The 19,797-nt window shown below is 40.0% G+C and overlaps 1 protein-coding gene and 1 long non-coding RNA gene across 3 annotated transcripts; both read left to right on the forward strand.

Annotated features, from left to right (window-relative positions):
- Positions 1–4,040: 4,040 nt before the first annotated feature.
- Positions 4,041–6,389, forward strand: LOC143418475 (uncharacterized). The gene is made up of 4 exons (XR_013098468.1): positions 4,041–4,198; positions 5,504–5,623; positions 5,780–6,069; positions 6,179–6,389. It is a non-coding gene; the product is annotated as an uncharacterized LOC143418475 (long non-coding RNA).
- Positions 6,390–11,832: 5,443 nt separating this feature from the next.
- Positions 11,833–19,214, forward strand: cd9r (CD9 molecule related). Of its 2 annotated transcripts, none has more exons than XM_004563018.5 (9): positions 11,833–11,975; positions 12,232–12,343; positions 14,186–14,291; positions 14,395–14,492; positions 16,677–16,751; positions 16,845–16,946; positions 17,208–17,303; positions 17,416–17,499; positions 17,758–19,214. In XM_004563018.5, exons 2-9 carry the CDS (start codon positions 12,278–12,280, stop codon positions 17,962–17,964), a joined length of 834 nt encoding a protein of 277 aa, XP_004563075.1. In that variant the 5' UTR covers positions 11,833–11,975; positions 12,232–12,277; the 3' UTR covers positions 17,965–19,214. The 2 variants fall into 2 exon arrangements, with proteins under 2 accessions (XP_004563075.1, XP_014264902.2); XM_014409416.3 differs by having other exon boundaries at positions 18,564–19,214.
- Positions 19,215–19,797: the final 583 nt, after the last annotated feature.

Genomic DNA, 19,797 nt, shown 5'->3' on the forward strand with positions numbered 1-19,797 from the left:
TGTTTTGTTTTGTTTTGTTTTGTTTTGTTTTGTTTTGTTTTGTTTTGTTTTGTTTTGGAGATATCATGGCTCCTTAGATCCGTCTGGTCAATGTCTAATACCTGCTGCTAATTTTAAGTAAACAGGTCACCATCTTTATACTACACATTTCACTAATTTCTAAAAATTAAACAATCTTTTAAGTTTTTCTAATGCAAGGGTTTCATTAAGTTACCCCTGTTTGATGTTATGATGACCAGTGTTGGTCAAGTTACTTGAAAAAAAAAATTAGTAACTAATTACTGATTACTTCTCCAAAAAAACGTAATCCCGTTACTTTACTGACTGCTTAAATCAGCTGGGCATAAAAGATGCCCAGCTCTCTGTGAGGTTTGGAACTCTGCAGCTTTGAGTTGACAGAGCGTTGGTGATTTTTACACACTATAGACTCAGCACTCAGCGAGAACACGTTCTAAAAGTTCATGGCTAAGTTGCTGTGGTTCCACTTTGCAACAATAGCACTAACAGCTGATTGTTGTACATGTAGGACCAAAGAAATTTCACAAACTAACTTGTTGCAACTGTTGCATCCTATCACACTATCACACTCAAATTCAGTGAGCTCCTAAGAACAACCCGTTCATTCACAAACAATATGTTATAAAGGCAGACTGCATGGCTTGGTACTACATTTTACACACCTATGGCCACAGGACTGAAAACATCTAAATTCAAAGATTCAAAGAGTTTGGCCCAATACTTTTGTCAACGTAGTGGATAGTCTTGACTTTCCCCTTTGTTAAGGTGTTCACCTGTCTTCCTTTTTCTTGTGCTCAGGTGTTGGATTCCTGTTCTGTTTTATTTCCTTGTGCACAGCTTAGCTCTTTGGGACTTTTTCCTGTTTTTGCATTACGCCAGTAAAGGTGCATATTTGTTATTTACCTTCCTTATGTGCCCTGCACTTCTTACTTCTTACCGTCTTCTTACCAGGTTTGAAGGTGTGCCAATGAATAGATAGAGTATCTTCTGTTCTTTCACTGATGGATGAACAATTTCTTTGACAGACATTTGTGTGGGTAATCTTTCAAATATGTAACAGCACAACTTTTTATTGGAACTGCTCCATAGCTTTAATGTTTCTTGACACAGGCCTGAGGCAAAAGCTTCATAATCTCAAAAATCAATAAAACTTTAACCTCCTTTCATCATTTTTTGTGCTTTAAATGATTACTTTATTTTTTTTAATGGTTTAAACACTTGCAGAACTTTTTTTTGACAGTGTAGCTTTGTTTTGTTTTTCTAACTAAATGGTGACACCGTCACATCTTCTGTAAACATCCAGCTCTTTCTTAGAATGAAGAGCAACCTGTTTATGACCACATGGAACAAGGAAATGTTGCCTCTTTTATACACTTACCGAAATCCACATTGCACAGTCCAGTCATTGTTTCTCTCTTGTTATGTACAGGGAGTGCAGAATTATTAGGCAAATGAGTATTTTGTCCACATCATCCTCTTCATGCATGTTGTCTTACTCCAAGCTGTATAGGCTCGAAAGCCTACTACCAATTAAGCATATTAGGTGATGTGCACCTCTGTAATGAGAAGGGGTGTGGTCTAATGACATCAACACCCTATATCAGGTGTGCATAATTATTAGGCAACGTCCTTTCCTTTGGCAAAATGGGTCAAAAGAAGGACTTGACAGGCTCAGAAAAGTCAAAAATAGTGAGATATCTTGCAGAGGGATGCAGCAGTCTCAAAATTGCAAAGCTTCTGAAGCGTGATCATCGAACAATCAAGCGTTTCATTCAAAATAGTCAACAGGGTCGCAAGAAGCATGTGGAAAAACCAAGGCGCAAAATAACTGCCCATGAACTGAGAAAAGTCAAGCGTGCAGCTGCCAAGATGCCACTTGCCACCAGTTTGGCCATATTTCAGAGCTGCAACATCACTGGAGTGCCCAAAAGCACAAGGTGTGCAATACTCAGAGACATGGCCAAGGTAAGAAAGGCTGAAAGACGAGCACCACTGAACAAGACACACAAGCTGAAACGTCAAGACTGGGCCAAGAAATATCTCAAGACTGGTTTTTCTAAGGTTTTATGGACTGATGAAATGAGAGTGAGTCTTGATGGGCCAGATGGATGGGCCCGTGGCTGGATTGGTAAAGGCCAGAGAGCTCCAGTCCGACTCAGACGCCAGCAAGGTGGAGGTGGAGTACTGGTTTGGGCTGGTATCATCAAAGATGAGCTTGTGGGGCCTTTTCGGGTTGAGGATGGAGTCAAGCTCAACTCCCAGTCCTACTGCCAGTTTCTGGAAGACACCTTCTTCAAGCAGTGGTACAGGAAGAAGTCTGCATGCTTCAAGAAAAACATGATTTTCATGCAGGACAATGCTCCATCACACGCGTCCAAGTACTCCACAGCGTGGCTGGCAAGAAAGGGTATAAAAGAAGAAAAACTAATGACATGGCCACCTTGTTCACCTGATCTGAACCCCATTGAGAACCTGTGGTCCATCATCAAATGTGAGATTTACAAGGAGGGAAAACAGTACACCTCTCTGAACAGTGTCTGGGAGGCTGTGGTTGCTGCTGCACGCAATGTTGATGGTGAACAGATCAAAACACTGACAGAATCCATGGATGGCAGGCTTTTGAGTGTCCTTGCAAAGAAAGGTGGCTATATTGGTCGCTGATTTGTTTTTGTTTTGTTTTTGAATGTCAGAAATGCATATTTGTGAATGTGGAGATGTTATATTGGTGTCACTGGTAAAAATAAATAATTGAAATGGGTATATATTTGTTTTTTGTTAAGTTGCCTAATAATTATGCACAGTAATAGTCACCTGCACACACAGATATCCCCCTAAAATAGCTAAAACTAAAAACAAACTAAAAACTACTTCCAAAAAGATTCAGCTTTGATATTAATGAGTTTTTTGGGTTCATTGAGAACATGGTTGTTGTTCAATAATAAAATGATTCCTCAAAAATACAACTTGCCTAATAATTCTGCACTCCCTGTAGTCATTTGTTTTTTTGTTTTTGTTTTTTAAACCATCTGGGTTCATGTTGCTTAAGCAAAAGTTCTTTTAGTGATGCAACAACAAAGCAGATACTGTATGCCATAAACAGTATAGAGTGAGAATGCATGTCAATGTTATTTAAAAAACACTACAAAAGGGTATGAATGTGTGTGTGAATGGGTGAATGAGGCATGTTTCATAAAGTGCTCTGAGTGTGCAAGTGGAGCAGAAAAGTGCTGTATAAAAAACAGACATTTATGTATTATTATGTATTATATAATTGTCCCTTTTTGTTTTATTTAAAATCTTCTTTCAGATGTAACTGTTTTCTGTTTTGAAGACCGCAACAAAACGAATGTCAAAAACTGACCACAGGGCGATATATCAAACTAAAACGTCTTAAATCCATTTCTGAGGCTGGGACAGACAGTGCGTTGCATGTGGATTCATGAGCATGAGCCAGTAAAAATGTCACCACAGACTAAGGCACTGCAAACTGACAGAGCATAACAGAGATTTTTATACAGACACCTTTTGGAAAGAAGTTATTACTGCAACAGATCTCTCTAGCGATTGACTTTGGAGCTGTACATAGCTGGTTCCACGGTAAAAGGGTGACACCTATTGGTGAAAGTGGGTAGTGCAGCGGGTTCAGTACAGTTAGTAGAAAGAGAGAATTTGCTACTCTCCGGGCCATTTATAAAATAAGCACAATTTATGAAATCCAGTAGTTTTCAAATACAATGAGCTGCTGTGATATGCTGTGGCAAATAAAACCACTTTTGCTCTGTTTTGACGTATTTTCGTATGATCATTACGCACCACTTTGATGGAGTAATTATGTGGATGCCTAAATATTAAAAAAGCCGCCATAACTGAGGTTGAACTGAGGGAAAAACTCACTAAAAACAATTGTTACAGTGATTTTTAACAGTAGGTACAAAAATGCGTGATTTAGCATGACAGGTTGCGTGGTTGCTATGCGTCTCCAGGTTCTATTTGCATTGCATCTTTTGGTATAGTTCAGACAGATTTCACTCGGCGTGTTGTGCAAAGCTACAAGGGATTTCTGCAAATTTCTGCAAAAGTAAGACAACTTTCTGCTCAAGACTTCTTGCAGCCTTACAAGTGTCCAACTCCCATGTCACGGAGGAAAGCGACCCAGCAACCATCATCCATCATGGAAAATGTTAGATTTTATGACCGTTTTCAATAAGTTTTGAATATTTACTCGACGGCCAGAAAGAGTTCACTTTGCAACAGGGCAACATGAAAATATAGACGACATAAATGTGGATAAAAAGCATTAAAAACTTAGGCCTGTGCACGTGGGAGTTATACCTGCATGTTAGACTGTTGCACTGTAGCTGTAAACGGGTAAACTGTGCATAAAGTCATTTAAACTAGTATGTTACCTATAATAACGTTTTCTTTTGTGTGTATTAAATGATCTTGTGGCAGACATGTCACCAAAGTTTGCAGCTGGGATAAAAATGTTCAGTTTTTGCTAATAAGTAGAGTATCTTACATCTCGAATTAACTCAAGTGCATAATGATCACCAGGCCTGTTTCTAGCTTTTTTGGGGGGGGGTGGGCTGTGCATGTTCCTGATTGGGGGCCTTTATTTTGTATTTAAAACTAAAATCAGGGAATAAAACAAGTAAACACTGAGACTTTATTCACTGTAGAAAAGCTAATCCCCAAAATATTTATTTACAAATATGCAAGCCATGTTCTGCAGCATCATCTGAATTCTCAAATGTACACACACTGTCACATGTTTACAGGAGCCACATGTAACTGTGATCATCTTTAAAATCCTCAAAGCTTCTGCTTTTGGGCTTTTTTAACTAAAGTTTTAATCTCCTTCTTCATTGTGGCTTATGCTACAATTATTCACCTGATAAGACAGTCACCTCTGGGTAGAGGTCCCTCATTACACCACAGCCTAATGATGATCTTGAACTCATTACCCCCCACACACAAGGCAGGGCTCTCCTATTATTGCAGCTTGCTTTTCTTTATATCCTACATGTCATTTTAAACCATATAAGTGCCACACGTGACCAAGCTTGGCCAGTTACAAAGGTATTTTGTGCATCTGCATTGTTCAAAAACGGCAATAAGCAGCAATGATTATAACAGAAATTAGAGTTTAATACAACATGGACTTTGGTGTTTGTTTAGCTTATGCAAATTATTATTTGACATGTCATTTCGGGGTATGCAGCAGTGAAGCTCTAACACGACGAGCCCATAAGTTGACACGTCTTTTATTACACTGACCTTGATGCATTGTCCTGGTTTTAGTTCTTATGATTTTATGTGAACATGTTGGATATTTTTTGTCGTTACAATCACTGTGGACAAGTTATTCAACCGTGCGAGTGGTTTAAGTAGTTTATGGACATATGAAAGGGTTTGTTATTTTTTTAATGTTTCATGAGCTACTAACTGATGTCTGCATTACTGTCATTTTTGTGTATACCTGCAGCTTACGGTGCCCGATCACCTCAAAGACCATAATTATTGTAAGAGAAACACTGCATGCCAGGCCCGTGATGCAAAGAAACCCAGAGCCAGCAGGAAACAACCGTGCTGCAGCAAGGACCAGGTTGGATGTGTAAAATTTCAGGAACAGAATCATTTGAGGGTTTTGGAGTTTGGACTTCATTGTGGTTCATCAAATTTAGATTTTTGTCTTGTTTGAAAAAAAATGAGGTTGCTATTAACTACTGACATTCCCTTGTGTGCTTCTGACCTTTCCCAGGTTGTTAATTCAACCCAGAGGCCCCGGCGCCGTGACAGAACAGTCAGTCAGCCCCGGAAAAGGAAGCGAAGCCCAGCATCCAGTTCTTCCCGACCTCCAAAGACCTCAGTGCCTCCCTCTGCAATCTCACATGATGACCTGCCAGTGTCAAAATAATTGCCCCCCAGACCCGAGCCATGCAGTACCGACCACCAGCCAACCAGCTCCAGCTCCAGCCCTTTAAAAATCCACAACCTCTCAGTGGAAGATTATCAGCGAGTCTACCATGAGGTGGTAGATAGCATGCTGACGTACGTTTGTCTCCAAATGTCCTGTCACTTTTTTAAATCGCCAGCTCTAAAATGGTTACAGTATGGTTTTTGACCACATGCATCATTTTGATTGAATTTCTTCTTGCAGGTCCAAGCATGGCCGCAAACGTCCCTACAGTTTAGAGCTGGGGAGAAGCATTAAAAAAAAGCTGTGGGAGAGACTGAATCGTCCTATGGTGGAGACATCAACCAACGAGGACGGACTTGAAGAAATTGACATTGTGTATGGGCAAAAAGTCAAAATCCCACAATATGATTTTCTGTAAATAGTTCACATGTGACTTTGATTAAAATGTAATTTCTGCACAAGTTTGTGTTTCTGTGTATTATAGATATATTCCACTGTGTTTGGACAACTGTTTAAGGTCACTGCTGAGAAAATTCATAAAACCTTCATAGGACTTTTATTTTGAAAAAGCAATTCAATTCAATTCAATTCAATTTTATTTATATAGCGCCAAATCACAACATAAGTCGCCTCAAGGCGCTTCATAGATACAGAGAAAAACCCAACAATCATATGACCCCCTATGAGCAAGCACTTTGGCAACAGTGGGAAGGAAAAAACTCCCTTTTAACAGGAAGAAACCTCCGGCAGAACCAGGCTCAGGGAGGGGCGGCCATCTGCTGTGACCGGTTGGGGTGAGAGAAGGAAGACAGGATAAAAGACATGCTGTGGAAGAGAGACAGAGGTTAATAACAGATATGATTCAATGCAGAGAGGTCTGTTAATACATAGTGAGCAAGAAAGGTGACTGGAAAGGAAAAACTCAATGCATCATGGGAATCCCCCGGCAGCCTACGTCTATTGCAGCATAACTAAGGGAGGATTCAGGGTCACCTGGTCCAGCCCTAACTATATGCTTTAGCAAAAAGGAAAGTTTTAAGCCTAATCTTGAAAGTAGAGATAGTGTCTGTCTCCTGAATCCAAACTGGAAGCTGGTTCCACAGAAGAGGGGCCTGAAAACTGAAGGGTCTCCCTCCCATTCTACTTTTAAATACTCTAGGAACAACAAGTAGGCCTGCAGAGCGAGAGCGAAGTGCTCTAATAGGGTGATATGGTACTATAAGGTCATTAAGATAAGATGGGGCCTGATTATTTAAGAGCTTGTATGTGAGGAGCAGGATTTTGAATTCAATTCTGGACTTAACAGGAAGCCAATGAAGGGAAGCCAAAACAGGAGAAATATGCTCTCTCTTTCTAGTCCCTGTCAGGACTCTTGCTGCAGCATTTTGGATTAGCTGAAGGCTTTTCAGTGAGTTTTTTTGGACATCCTGATAATAATGAATTACAGTCGTCCAGCCTGGAAGTAATAAATGCATGAACTAGTTTTTCAGCGTCACTCTGAGACAGGATATTTCTAATTTTAGAGATGTTGCGCAAATGGAAGAACACAGTCTTACATATTTGTTTAATATGTGCATTGAAGGACATGTCCTGGTCAAAAATGACTCCAAGGTTCCTCACAGCGTTACTGGAGGCCAAGGTAATGCCATCCAGAGTAAGAATCTGGTTAGATACCATATTTCTAGGCCTTTCAGGGCCGAGTACAATAACCTCAGTTTGATCTGAATTAAGAAGCAGAAAGTTAGCGGCCATCCAGGTCTTTATGTCTTTAAGACATTCCTGCAGTTTAACTAATTGGTGTGTGTTATCTGGCTTCATGGACAGATAGAGCTGGGTGTCATCCGCATAGCAGTGAAAATGTATGCTATGTCTTCTAATGATACTGCCTAAGGGAAGCATGTATAGTGTAAACAGAATTGGTCCTAGCACTGAACCCTGTGGAACTCCATAATTAACCTCAGTGTGTGAAGAGGACTCTCCATTTACATGAACAAATTGGAGTCTATTAGATAGATATGATACAAACCACTGCAGTGCAGTACCTGTAATACCTACAGCATGTTCTAATCGCTCTAATAGGATATTATGGTCGACAGTATCGAATGCTGCACTAAGGTCTAGCAGGACAAGCACAGAGATGAGTCCACTGTCAGAGGCCATAAGAAGATCATTTGTAACCTTCACTAAAGCTGTTTCTGTGCTGTGATGAGCTCTGAAACCTGACTGAAACTCTTCAAATAAGCCATTCCTCTGCAGATGATCTGTTAGCTGTTTGACAACTACTCTTTCAAGGATTTTTGATATGAAAGGAAGGTTGGAGAGAAATCACTACTTAGAGCTGGGCGATAGAACGATAACGATATGTATCGCGATATAACTTTTACTCGATAGAGAAATTAAGCTATCGCGATAGACCTCGCCGCTCTTGTCCTCTTACAAAAAAAAAAAAAAAAAAAAAAAAAAAGGTCAGCCAATCCAAATCAAGTAGCGCAGAGCCGAACCAATCACAGCCGCAGTGTCACGTCGCGTCACTTGTTACGTACAGCACAAGTGCCAAGCCGCACGTGTGTTTGTTTGGGAAGCAGCCAGCAGGTAATGGAGGCAGCGCGTAATGGAGGAAATGAGTGTGCCGACTAGAAAAATCAACCGAGCGTGACCGAAGAGAAAACAAATGATGGTTCCAATGCCGGAGAGATTGTCGAACGGAAGAGCCATAGAAGTTCTGTAGTGTGAAGGTATTTCGGCTATTTCAAGTCTGACAAAAAACAGAGTAGCGTGCACTGTAAATTGTGCCGAAAGCAAGTCTGGAAATACAATAAACTGGTGCATGCGTCACACTGTGCGCCGCGTTATTGTTTCGGTGAAATGAATTTCTACAAAACTGTTACTGTTAATTCTACTCTCTGCAGTGTTTAAATGCTTACATATACACACAGTTACTGTCCGTCCACACATACGACTCGGTTCTGCTTCTATGCCCCAGCTTTGTTTACTTTTTCCCACCGAGGCTTCTAGACTTCTGATTGGCCAACATTTCTGCACGGTTAGGAATCTAGTGCCACCTGCTGCTTTGGCATGTTCATAGCAGCGTTTTCCTTCATTTCTGCCTTTATGTGTGGACGGGATTATTTTCTAAAACGAAAACGGAAAATCTCCGTTTTCAAAAATACCCGTGTACGTGTGGACGTAGCCTCAGTCTCTGACTGGAAGCGCTAATTCGTCATTCGGCTTTTGTCAGACTAAAGTAACTGTTAAAACTGTTTGAAAAGCTAAGCTATACAACAAGGAGAGATTGAGAATTTCCTTTTAGTTCTCAGTTTATTTGATATTGACAAAAATTAGTCAGTTTTTTCTGTTCTTCTGTAAAACAAACTAAGATTTATTTTTAGAATTAATATTTTGTTTCTAAGTGGAATTGACAATTTAGTCTGTTTCGTTTGTTCTATTTTGAAACTTAAACGCTTTAGCGGCTGCCTTTTGTGTAGTTTGCAATATTTGCCTTTATTTATCTGAAAAAGTCTCATGTTCCTTAAGTACATCTACCCTGTTGAACTTATTATGGGAAATAAATATTTAAATAAAAACAAGCTTCTGATTATTTCACATTTTACTTGTGAGCAACGGCACATTTAAATCTTACAAATATAGTTATTTGGCTCATATCGTGATAGATATCGTTATCGCCTGAAATGAAAAAAACATATCGTGATATGAAAAAATCTCATATCGCCCAGCTCTAGTGAAAAGACTAAAGCGCGAGGTGTCAGGTAAAGGTGATGAGTGTCTCAGCACATACAACAGGATAGAATTAAATTATGTTAAAGGATCCACCAGCTCATTCACGTTTGATTTGTGTGACGTCATTAAGTGTGCAGGAGCTAGTAGCAGCTGGAGAGCATATGATGTGTGGGTCTGAAATCACCCTATGATATGCTCCAGTCATGTTTATTGGAGCCCCTCCTGGGGCAAACACATCCATACATACACAGCAGGTCAGTGGTGCTCCTGGGAAAATGTGGTAGGTTGGACAGGAGTAGGATGGCAGTCACATGTCCCGGAAGGCCTGCAAGGAATAGTAATTCAAAGGGTTTATTCTGTTTTTCATAACCCTGTCACCATCTTCTTAGGTCCATGGAATATACTGCCTAAAGCCGAGAGCCCGGGAGGCGTATTCTATCTGGTAATCGGGGTGGACGTGTCAGGAACAGATTCGTTTGGGGTAATTAGGGTACACTTAGTTTACCCCAAAGCCTGAGTCGCACTTAAAAACTCAATGACAAATCTAACTGATAAACTAATAATCTCGGCACCAAACACGATAGGGCAAGCAGAGAATGCCAATTCATTTATGCCAAAACAAGATAACTATACATGTTTCAAGTTTTCTAAAGATAATGTAAAGTACCAGGTGGGAGAAATCGACCCTACTTGGTGTGCCGTCACACCCACCGGAAGAACCACGAATAATGTGAGTGACCCGAGCACATTAATTAGAACATGGACAAGAAGTGGGTTGTATTATTATTGTGGGCAAAGCACCCTTTTGGTTCGTGTCCCAATGGGAAGCGTAGGGACCCCGGAGCGGTCGTTCCGGTGTTCCAGTGTCCATTGAGGAACTTAGATGCCATAGAGTGGGCTGAGGAGTGATACAACACGAGGTGTGGTGACATTTCTTTTGGAATGTCAAAAGAGGGAATGTGGAGATACAGAAATTCTTTCATTGCTGCCATATAATCTGTATCATTATAATTGCATTAATAACATTCTTTACAGCATTATTTCATTTAATAATATTTCTTACAGTATTGATATTGCATTTGAGGATCCTTTTATTATGTTTACTTTTATTACAGGTACAGCCAGAAGTATTTTATACACATTGCATAAATATTTGTGCTCATTCAGAGTTGTTGCATTAGTCTACAGAGGGTCTCAAGCTCTGTCTGGCTTAGTGCATAAAAGGATAACTGCAATGCATGCTTACAGTACATATAATACATATAATCTAGGAATGTATCCGGCCTGAGGCCTTAACTCATTTGGTGTCTTACTATATTTTATTCTACTTGGTAACAGACGATCAGAGTCAATAATTAGCCTCAGAGACCCTGAGGGCTTGAAGTTTATTACCTTGTATGGAAGGTGTTATCGAAAAGAGAAGTTCTATGTCTGCTTATAGCTATTAAAAATGTACGATTAACGGTGACTAATGTCACGGGGGGGCGTGTACCCCACTGCTTTATAAGTATCCACAACATGTATTTTGGTCAGAGGACATATGCTGATGTTTTCTCGCGTGTGTTAATAAACTCATCGTTTGATTGCACTTTTCTGGGGCTTCCGTGGTTTGTGACACTGCTCTACATTGATCGATTTCGCGTCTTTCATGTCCTCTTTAATGAAGCAGGTTGAGATTTCTTTAGACTGGCATATGTTACATTTGTCCTAATCTTTAATCTGTATTACTGGATAACTGAGAACTGACACGGGTGGCATAAAGCAATAAAATCTGGAGAACACAATTGTCAGATATTTGGTATTATTTTTGTATTTTGCTGTGTGCACAGAACGGAAGCCACACGTGTGCTGTGTGGGACTCCCCCACCCAAAAAAACAAGAAAAAAAAAAGAAATAAGAAAGATTATAACTGTAATAGACAAAAAAAAGCTTAGATCCCTATTCTTCGTGTTTTTTTTTATGTTTATGCAAAATTAGAACATTTTAAATGACGCAAACAGTCACGGTCTGTTTGCTGGTATGCGTAAATCACACTATCGCTGTCGTTTTAACTCTCGTTTCTCCCTAAGTTTCCTTTTCTTTCTTCTTCTTCTAAAACAGATCCGTTGCTGCGCCTTCTCATGGGTCAAAGCATGTGTCACTCACGTGGTTTGCCCAATGAGAAGACCGAGCGAGGACGAAGAGGCGGAGCGTGACGCAGATCGAGTCTTGGAAAACCACACGCAGCAGCGTTCAAGATTTAGTTGTTTCGTTTCCCACCTGCTGAGCTGACCGATCAGGCAGACAAACATCGATAAAGGTATTGATCGATTGGTTTGGGAGATGATTTCGCAGCGAGCGTTTCTGCCACGCTGTGATCTATTTGAAATCAAAAAGACTACTAAACCTTTTAAACGCAATACTGGCTGCTTAATGCGCATTAACGGATTAAATAGAGTGAAATAGTAGAAACTAACACAGCAGCACAGAAAACGTTTGTATTGTATTTTTAAATGCGCATAATCTGCCAGGCCTGCTCGGAGTGGTGAGGGAATTCTGCTTTTTGCACTTTACAGACTTTCACCGTGTGTCCAGCTCAACGATCCGCTGATCATCATCATCATGGCTCTGGATGGATGTGGCTTGTTCTGCAAATATATCCTCATCATTTTCAACATCATCTTCGCGGTAAGTCCGGCTCGATTTTAATACTGCGTGGTTAATTACGGGAGGGTAGAGGGAAAGGCCAAGCATGGCTTTCGTTTTCTTTCGCCTGTTTTGTGATCAATTCTTGAGATAAACGGGCAGAAAAAAGGCGTTTGTTTTTTTACATGAAGGATTAAAAGTTGTAATTTTGCGATGAAACAGGGGTGTTGTGCCAAAAAGTGGTTTCTGGTATTTGCCAAACAATTTGAACTTCTATTAATGAACTGTTGGACTCTAATCTGTAAAACACATTTCAAGTTGCAATAAATATAACAATAGTTCTCCAAAGATATTACAGGTGGTCTGGACTGGAATGGTTACAATGTGGGTACAATAAAAGAGTCTTACAGATACTTACAAAACAGGTCATTTATTTTATTTATAATCCCATAAATCACATTGGCTACAGTTAGTTTACTGATATAAGCAAAGACATTACACAAAATTAAAAAAAACAACCCACGTAGAAACGTAGACTGTTTTGCACACGATCACTTTTTGGAACAACACCAGGTTTCCTTGTGGTTTCGTTTCTTAGGATACCAAGAGAGGTTACTTTCATTTTCAGGAATCACCTTTACCATCAGTGTAAACTGTGTGCTTGGCACATCTATAAGCTGATAGGAACCCAACAGTATTTAATTTTTGAAATATATATATATATGTATGTGTGTGTGTGTGTGTGTGTGTGTGTGTGTATTAATAGTCACAAAAATAACAAAATAGGAGTTGTATGGGATTCAATTCATTTTTGTTCTTAGCTATTTAGTGGGATTTCAGAAATGTGAGGTTAAATTGTACAGACTCTTTAAAATAAGGCAGTATCTCCGATGAGTGGAAGAAGAATAAAGCCGTCTGAAAAGAAGAAGTGAAAACTTTCCTAAACAGCATGAACAATGCTGCCGCGGATAGATGATTACCCTTCACACCTCGGTGTTTTGTGCAGCAACTGAGAAACCAAATGCCACCACGTCAGAGTCTTAGCTTACACTATACTTCAAAGTCCATAATAGACTTTGAATCATGTAGTCCCCACTAAGGCTCCTCAAAAGCTGGTATGTCCTCAATCTCAGCTTTCACCTGTTTCTTTCTGACCCTCCTCCACCTCGTCTCCTGACACCACTTCCAGAGTTGTGAGTAAAATCCTGTCGGCCTCATTTAGCCATCACATCGTTCTGTGACCAAACAAGACCTGAAACATGTTTCTATGAAACACGATATGTAAATTATATGTAATAAATGTAAATATTTAAAAATAAAATCTTTTGAGTGCCGGACAAAAAGACTGATACAACATGGTATCACTGCGACATTTTCAACTTCTTTAATTCTATAAACTCTGTCTTATTGCAACATTTGTTGCAGGTTTCAGTGCCAGTGTTGGTATGCTTGACAATCAAAAAAAACAAAGTGAGAGAACTTTATGGTATTGGATAAAATACTAAATAATACTTTATACTATAATACTAAATGGTTTAACTTTTCTATTTTAACTGTTCTTCTTGGTTCTGTATGACATCAACGAGAGCAAAATCCTTAATGTGGTCATCACAGCATCAGTCCCGCCCACATCCCGTGTAAATGTTATGCTTGCGAGGGACAGCCAATCAGAAGAAAGCTGTCTTAAATGCCTGAAATGCCAATTTCTTGGTTGTTTGTCCCCTCTGCCAGCTGTTCTGCACAGTGTGAAAAACACTCATCTGTCACACAGCATGGTTTATAAATATAGACCCTAAAAACCTATATTTCAGTAACCAGATGTGAAAGTAACCAAGAATGTTGTTCATTACACTTTTGTCCTGGTTTTATTTCCTCATGTGACAGGTGGTGGGGTTTGCCTTCCTTGGACTTGGTTTGTGGTTGAGGTTCAGCGACAACACAAGAGCGATCTTCCATGTGGAGGAATTAAGCTCCAGCGCATTTGTTATGGGTCGGTGCATTTATTAGGTCGAAGAATCACGATGGTACATTTTGCTCCGATGCATATTTAACAGACAGAAACGGCCCTCTTTCCCGCTCCGTTTTGTTAACAGGTGTGACTGTGCTGATCGCTCTCGGGGCAGTGATGCTGTTTGTGGTGATGTTTGGAGACTACGGTGCCTGCAACGAGAAGAGATGCGCTCTGCAAGTGGTGAGTTGTTTTGATGGGTAATGCATGTTGGCTTACAGTCTCACTTTTCCGTAAAGATGGGTGTCAGACCAGCTGTTTCCTGTGCTGTGAACACAAAACCCTGTGTCGCACAGTGGTTACACCTTTTAAGTGTTATGGGAAAGTTTTAGGTTGCTTTTTAGGTTTAGTCAGAGAAACCAAAACAAAAATGTGTTAGTAACGTTTAGTATACCCCTAGTAATCCCATTTGGTCTCGTTTCTTAGGAGTCATTAAATAAAAATAAAATAAAATAAAATAAAAAAAACCGCCCTGAACAAGAAGTGCCCTGCAAAGACATGTTCAGAACAAGCTTAAATACCCCGCTGCTTCCTGGAGGACTCCTTTATTCATTAAATTTATGGCAAATTTTAACGTTACTGTTCAGGCTTTTATCTGTGTTTAACAGGAAGACGGTGAAACGTTTTAAAACCACCCCAGTGCCAGCATCAGAGGTTAAGGTGAATGCTGGAAATGGTGCTTAAATGTTAGAGCACATGCATCACCTACATGCTGGTGCAAATGGTAAAATCTGTGTAAAGTCGTTATTCAGATCAGATCCTTGATTCTAACGTGTACATCAAGTTCAACAAGTTGTTACAACATAATTTCTGTGGAACCACAGAGACAAGTCAGAGTGCCAGAGGAAAGTACTCAGTCTTCTCCATTCATCGATGACACAATGAAACAGGAAGGAAGGAAGGACGGCTATTTACAGAGCTTCTGCTCCCCCCATCAGTCAAATAGTCTAAGATGATATGAGATACAAGGCAGGTTAACATCATGTGGCATACTAAGTGTTAAAAGCCGACTTTGTTTAAAGTCAAACAAAAGCCGAGCGTAGCATTGTGGTAAAAACCAAAAACTTTGTTTTTATTGATGCTACTGTCATTATTGGTTCTGTTTATATAGTTGGTTCCCCATTGATTCCCCTTATTGCTGCCAGATCAGTAAGCCTACTAAGGTTTTTAGCATGAGTGCAAATATTTTATCCTATCTGAGTCTAAACACAGTGTAGAAATAGAGTGCAGAAAGGTTGGCGTGTGTCTCTGGTCTGCAGGAGCTGCACGGCTAAAAGTTTAGAGATTTGCAATGCAAAACTGTCCCAACCCCACCAATCAGACAAGGTCTTCGCGCAACTGCATTGAATTGTGCAATTCCATTCTTGGATCATGCACTAGAATATCATGACTTTAAATATTAAAAGAGGTTTATAATTGTTAGCCTCAATGACCGAAGTTAGGAACTTCAAGAAAGCTAGCTAATTGCTTTCTTTTAAAGACAGAAGGCCAACATATGGATAAGAAAGTTTGGCCAGCTGGATAAAAGAAAAGAATCTGGTCGTTTATTTCTTTTAACCACCCAAAAGACCACACTGACTCACTGCTCCATCTTTTGGTTTAGATTGGTATTACATCAAAAGTACAGCACAGCTCGAGCTCAACTTAAGTTGATGTCTCTTCAACACAACATGCAGATGTTTTGCACATAAAGTTGCAGAATTTGTTTCTTCACATCTTGCTGAAAGCTGTAGTTACTTTTGGGAGGTCTGAAACACAGGAGTGTGCAAGCACCTTTTGAGCATCTTATATGATGCAGAGGTTTTTGAACCACTTAAACATTTGGCCCTTTGATTCAGACCTTTATCCAGGTTCAGATACACAGAACATTTGATTGCATCGTGTGAAGTGTATTGCCCAGTTGGCCTTGACAGAGGATATTTTGTAACTTTGTGTGTAATCACGCTGACGAAACAGGCAACTGGCAATAATCACACAGTGACCTCCCAGTTTTCTTGGCTGTTTTTTTCCCCTTTGCTGTGCAAATGTACGGTGTCCTAACTGTAAATTACATCCTCGGGTCAAGCCCTCTTGGTTTTTAAGGATGTTAAAGTTAAAGGAAATTAATGGATGTCCAGTACCAGTTAAATGTTTTGCTCTGAAATCTTCAGGCTGTATCAAACCTGCAGGAAGAATCCCAGATGCAAGGAAGGGATAGGGAATTTGAACATTTAGTCAAGCTTGAAACAGGTCCTTGTTAGAATTTACTGCAATGTTAAGCCTCGTCTTCTCTTGATGCACCCACATAAAACTGGAAAAGCTGTTTCACTTCCTGTTCCTATGTGTTTAAAAGTGTTTAAGTTAACAGAGTTCTTCCTGTCCCTTCAGTTCTCCGCCCTTCTGGCCATACTGGCTACACTGGTAGTTGTTGTTGGAGTGCTTGTCAACATTAAAAGCAATGAGGTGAGAGAAAATACTGATAAAAGGGATGAAAATCAATTAATGTGTCCAGTATGTCCTGACCATAAGATTGTGTTTTGATCTCTCATGTTAAAGGTTGGACTCAGGTTTGCCGAGTTCTATGCTAGCTTGTATACTCTCTATGTGGCCAATCAAGACCCAGGAATTGCTGTCACACTCACCTTCCTCCACAACACTGTACGTATATAAGCTGCTGTTTTTCATTTTTACCTAATACTAAATTTTAACTCTTACTTCCTGTATACTCAAGTCTTTTCTGCTTTATGCATACAAGTTATATGGCTGATACACACCGAGAAGACGTCACTGTCAGCTGTTTCCATCAATTCCTGTGGAAGCAGTAAAGGTGTTTAGTTTCTCCACAGGGCTGCGCAGGGTAGTGTTTAAGACTTGTTTTTTGCCTCCCTTCACCTCTTCCTTCATCTGCCTGCTTTGCAGCTTCACTGCTGTGGATTAACTGGCGTCTCCATAATAGAGCTCGTTAAGCAGACCTGCCCCGAACCAGATGGGTTTTTTGAACACATCAAGATGGATGTAAGTTGGTGCCAATAAATGAAGCCGTTTACAGTGGTCCTGCCACCACTGCTTTACCTCTTTCACTCAGCTGTACTGTACTAGATGCTCAGTTTGTTCGGTCTTCCTGCAGAGCTGTCCTGGCGTCATTGCAGATGTCTTTATCGGTAAAGCACCAATGATGATGGGCATCTTCGTTGGAACTGGAGTGCTCCTGGTAGGCAAATAATGCATGTTTACTTTGCAACAAGTAAAGCTTCAAATGAGTTGGCAAATGCTACAAATAGTAGGGAAGAAGATAGCACAGTCTGTTGTTCCTGTTACTATTAGTCTATACACAGTACTAAAGGTTCTATATTGTTGTTCATGTCAATGGCCATACATTAATCACTTTGCACTCTTCTCTCTTAAATACTTCTTTCCCCTCCCTTTTCAAACTTTTTCTTCTCATTTTATTTCCCCAATCATTCCAAAGTTCATTGCTCTGATTTGCAGCATTACCCTCAGCAGAAAGATCGTTTCTGCCTCAACACCTCAGTACATTATCCTGACTCAGACCACTTCTACTCAGGCTAACTTTCTGCCAGCTCAGCATGAAGTAGTCACCAGCACACGTGCTGACCAGGAGCCGGTCTTTTTCACTCCTCTCAGCGCAGCCAACATCCCTGTGGCTTATGCTTAGTGCACTCTTCATTCTCACTGCGCTTTTCTCGCCATTTTGATTTTACTCCACATTGCTTTAGTGTGAATTACACATACTCTATCTGCTGCTCTCAGCATTGTCTCAAATTTTTATCATTAGTTATAGGAGAAATCCAACCTAACACACACACACGACTCAGCTTACAGTTGACAGGTTTGACAGCAGATCACAGCATTTAGCAAATGAGTTTTCACATTTTTAAATCACCAAAGTTGCTTCATCTGCAGAAGGATTGACATTTGCTGGCAAAACAGTATAAGAAACCCTCTGGCGCTCTGAATATTCCCTCCACCACTAGTCAACTCTTCAATCTTTACTTTAGTGCCTTTAAACACACACGGCCAGTATATCAACAGGGTTGGATTTGTCCTGTTTGTTTCGACTTCTCTCTCACACTTTCTCAAACACTTCTGTAGCTGCGTGCTATCTGATTGCTGTGGCTGGAAGGTCTAGCCTCCTTCACACTCTTTCACCTGTTGCTGGTTCAGTTCTTGGGATGATGTAGTGGGTTGGTCATTGCATAGCTCTTTATCCCATCCCTGCTCTTTACTTGCCCTCCTCCTTTGTCTGCACAACAGATGATGGCCATGGTCTGCACCATAGTTCTCCTGAACCAGCTCAAGAATGCCCATCAGGAGAGGACAGTGTACTACTCAAATGTGTACTAAGAGGCGGATTAGGGTTTTACACCCTTAACCACCTCCTGTCAAAGGCCACTGCTTTACATACAAGCAGCACATCAGTGTTTACATATTTTCCTTTAGCTATGATTACATTACTTCAGAACCATATTTTGATTAAAAGGTGTTTTTTTTTTTAGACATTTAGCTTAATAAATCCTGTAACATGTGCACTAACCTGACAGGCCTCTAGATTATTGTGGCCAAACCCAGCCATGAGAACACATTAACAAATTCAGCTGGTAAAACATGAATTTTATTTTTTTTTAAAACATTTTTTCTCCTGAAAAGTTACGCTGTTTATTTATGAATGAGTATTAGGGCCACGTTAAAGGGGGAAGAGAAACAACGTGGCCATGAGCATACGGACGCTGAAGGTGCAGAAAGATGCATCTGGTTAAAATGAAATAGCTTGAGATGGACCGATGCAAGGACATTTATGGTCACACTTATGCAGTACAGATGTTGTACCAAAAAAAACACAAGTTTCATCAGCTTAACTCAATGAGGCAGTCTATAGAATAAAAAAAAAAAAAAAAAAAGACAAAATCTCCACATTTTCATTATTATTAATTTTGAGAATCGTTCCCCCCTTCATGTGACCCTAAAACTAATAGTTTGTGTCTGTTGCACACAGTAAAAGTCACTGGATATGGTGAAAGTCACTGGATATGGTGAGTCATGACTGTTAAAAGGGAGTCAGTGTATCATCTTTGTTATAGTAGAGGTCCAATTACAGCAAGGTGTAGCATGGTGGGTGTCATCGCTCTAATGTGAGCTTCAATTTCACATTACTTTTTAGTGGCTGTATACTAGAGTATTGTTAAGAAGTGCATTCCTTTTAGATTTCTGGTAGAGGTTGCAGAGGGCCAAAGAGCAGGTCAAAAAACAAGAACAGCAAAAAAGACAGCCAGGTACCCGAGAGGTTCAGTTTTAGGTCAAACTGTTTAAACATTCCAGACTCAATGCTTCAGAAGACTTGTTTCTGTAAAAGCTTTCATCCTGAGAAAAGGGGAAAAAAAAAATAAGCTCACATTTCATTCCTTTGTATTTTGCTTGTTAACATTTTTTTTTTTTTTTTTTAAATGACACAATGTTAACCGTCTTGCTGATAAAAAAATAAAATAAATTT

This window comes from Maylandia zebra, linkage group LG4 (assembly GCF_041146795.1).
Source record: "Maylandia zebra isolate NMK-2024a linkage group LG4, Mzebra_GT3a, whole genome shotgun sequence".
In the NCBI taxonomy this organism is placed as follows: domain Eukaryota; kingdom Metazoa; phylum Chordata; class Actinopteri; order Cichliformes; family Cichlidae; genus Maylandia; species Maylandia zebra.

Bases quoted from the DNA above. Each gene is read 5' to 3' on its own strand.
- cd9r (XM_004563018.5), top strand. From the start codon at position 12,278: ATGGCTCTGGATGGATGTGGCTTGTTCTGCAAATATATCCTCATCATT. The intron at 12,344-14,185 runs GTAAGTCCGGCT...CTCATGTGACAG, and splicing joins TTTTCAACATCATCTTCGCG to GTGGTGGGGTTTGCCTTCCT. The intron at 14,292-14,394 runs GTCGGTGCATTT...TTTTGTTAACAG, and splicing joins CTCCAGCGCATTTGTTATGG to GTGTGACTGTGCTGATCGCT.